General features: G+C 43.9%; 1 protein-coding gene across 1 annotated transcript in view; it reads left to right on the forward strand.

The window, feature by feature from the left end:
- Positions 1–4: 4 nt before the first annotated feature.
- FAXC (failed axon connections homolog (Drosophila)) overlaps positions 5–2,054 on the forward strand; it is a gene marked incomplete at its 5' end in the record, with an annotated part of 20,773 nt that continues 18,723 nt past the window's right edge. The window contains one exon of the mRNA XM_009572080.1: positions 5–142. Within this exon, the coding sequence (XP_009570375.1) occupies positions 5–142 (138 nt within the window). The remainder of the gene's footprint in view (positions 143–2,054) is intronic.

Below are 2,054 nucleotides of genomic sequence, written 5' to 3' on the forward strand. Positions count from 1 at the left end.
TGACAGGAAAGAGCAAGAGCTTGATTCGAAAGATGCTATCATACTGCATCAGTTTTCAAGGCCTACCAATGGTGTTCCAAGTTTATCTCCATTCTGTCTGAAAATGGAAACTTACTTAAGGATGGCTGATCTACCCTACCAGGTACATCTGTGCAGTTTTCCTTTACATTGCAGCTCACTCTAATTGCATGAAATGCCAAATAGGCATCCCCTCTCCCCTCCCCCCCAGTCTGTCTCACCCAGGGAGATGTAAACATGTGCCTGCAGCTGAGTGGATACGCCGACACTTTTTTGTCTCTGGTTAAATTTGGTGTATAACCTTTAAAGGTCTGAATTGAATAAGATTGGTCTGGAACAGCTCTAGATTTAACTGGCAAAGCTAAGTGAATGTTAGAAGTTAACTTGGCTGGAAATGCTGAAGTGGGAGAGTAGTCGAGTTCATATAACGCTGAATAACACCCCAAAACTAAAACGTAACATTACTTGGTCTTTGAATTTCACCATGCTAAAGAGATCAAGATTAGACAGCTGCAGCTCCTTATTTTCCTGGAGGGTTTCTCTCTGGAGCTCTCCTGGGAAGACGTGTTTGCCTTTTGCTTCACCTCCCATCGCCGGTGCTTCCCCTCCAGTGAAGGGAGATGGTATTGCTTTTAGAGGTTGTGAATACTGCTGCTTAATTGTGGCTGGGTGCATCCTGTGCCGTCTTCCCGCAGGGGATGAAGCCCGAGCTACTCCAGTGAATGAAAGCTGGGAGAGCAGAAATTTGAATCTAGCAGTCTCGCCTGTTAGCGTCAAGGTTTAGTTGTGATGCCGTGAGTCTGGCATGTGCCTCGTTGCGGCATCGCAGGCTGTACAGCATGCAAGCTCTTTGAAACATGGGACAGGTTTCTTTTCTGTTTGTGTGAAGCATTGAGTGCATTTAAGATGCTACAACAGCGGTGATAAGATCCTCGTTATGAGGATCTTAGGTAGAAGAAATGTCTGTCCTTCTTTTTTTCTCTCTTTTTTTCCCCAAGAGATGTAAAATTGGCATCTTACTTTGTCTCAAAGAGATTGAGCTGTGGGTAAGTTGCATGCTCACCCCACATGGGTTCAGGTCACTTTTTACTGCTGTGTACCAAGGTGCTAGGAAGAATGTTTCGTTTATGTCCAGTGTTTTACAGAGGAAAACCAGTCATATTACCACTTTTCTGTTTTTTACACATTTGTGGTTGATATTAATTCAGCTTCATATGTGATTAAACTCCTTTACGTCGACAGTGAAAGAAAACATAATTAGTACATTTTGCTTAAGTCTTTAAAAGCCTGAGTTTATGTTCATTATCTTACAATTTAATGGTACTTGAATCAGATACTTCAGAGCATTAAAGAGGGAGATTTCCATCCCATGGGATGTATTTTCCACATTTAGGTTTACAGAACCTGCAAGATGCTGAAGTTTGAACATGTCATTGGAGCAGGAGGACTTAGTGCACATTGCTTCTCCACCCAGAGTAATTTGGGTAGAAATCGAACATTTGAAGGGAAAACTGTTTTGGTGAGATGTGCTTTCTTTCCAATGGCAGTTGATGCGGTTTGGAGGTTTGCAATGATCAAAGTTGCTCTGGTAGGGAGTAGTTAAAGAAAGCTGCAGTATAAAAGATGGTTGTGACAGGGTACGGTCACTTCTAAAAGATAACACTGCACATTTGTGTGGGTCAGGATGGAGTCGTCTAGACAGCTAATGCTGGGTACAAGTGACTCACCCAGCTTTTTGGGAGAGAGGGATTTCCAGAGGGTTATTCTCCCCTCTTTGTTTTCTGTACTGAAGGTCAGCATTGCTTTTTGGTGTTGCGTCTCTCTATCCCTACTTGCTAGCTGTGGGCACACTAAGCTGGCATAGGTCAGCAGGACCACCAAAAGCAACAGTCCTACCTTCAGTGGCTCCCTCTTATCCCTTCCTGCATGTACTTTTCTCATGCTGGGCCAGAGCTGGCCTAGCTGGAGCCATGAAGGTTTAGTTTATTTGGTTTTAACCCCACATGCTCCACGTGCCACACTGCAGGAGCAGGAAT

Source organism: Fulmarus glacialis, unplaced genomic scaffold, assembly GCF_000690835.1.
Source record: "Fulmarus glacialis isolate BGI_N327 unplaced genomic scaffold, ASM69083v1 scaffold15812, whole genome shotgun sequence".
NCBI classification, from domain to species: Eukaryota; Metazoa; Chordata; class Aves; order Procellariiformes; family Procellariidae; genus Fulmarus; species Fulmarus glacialis.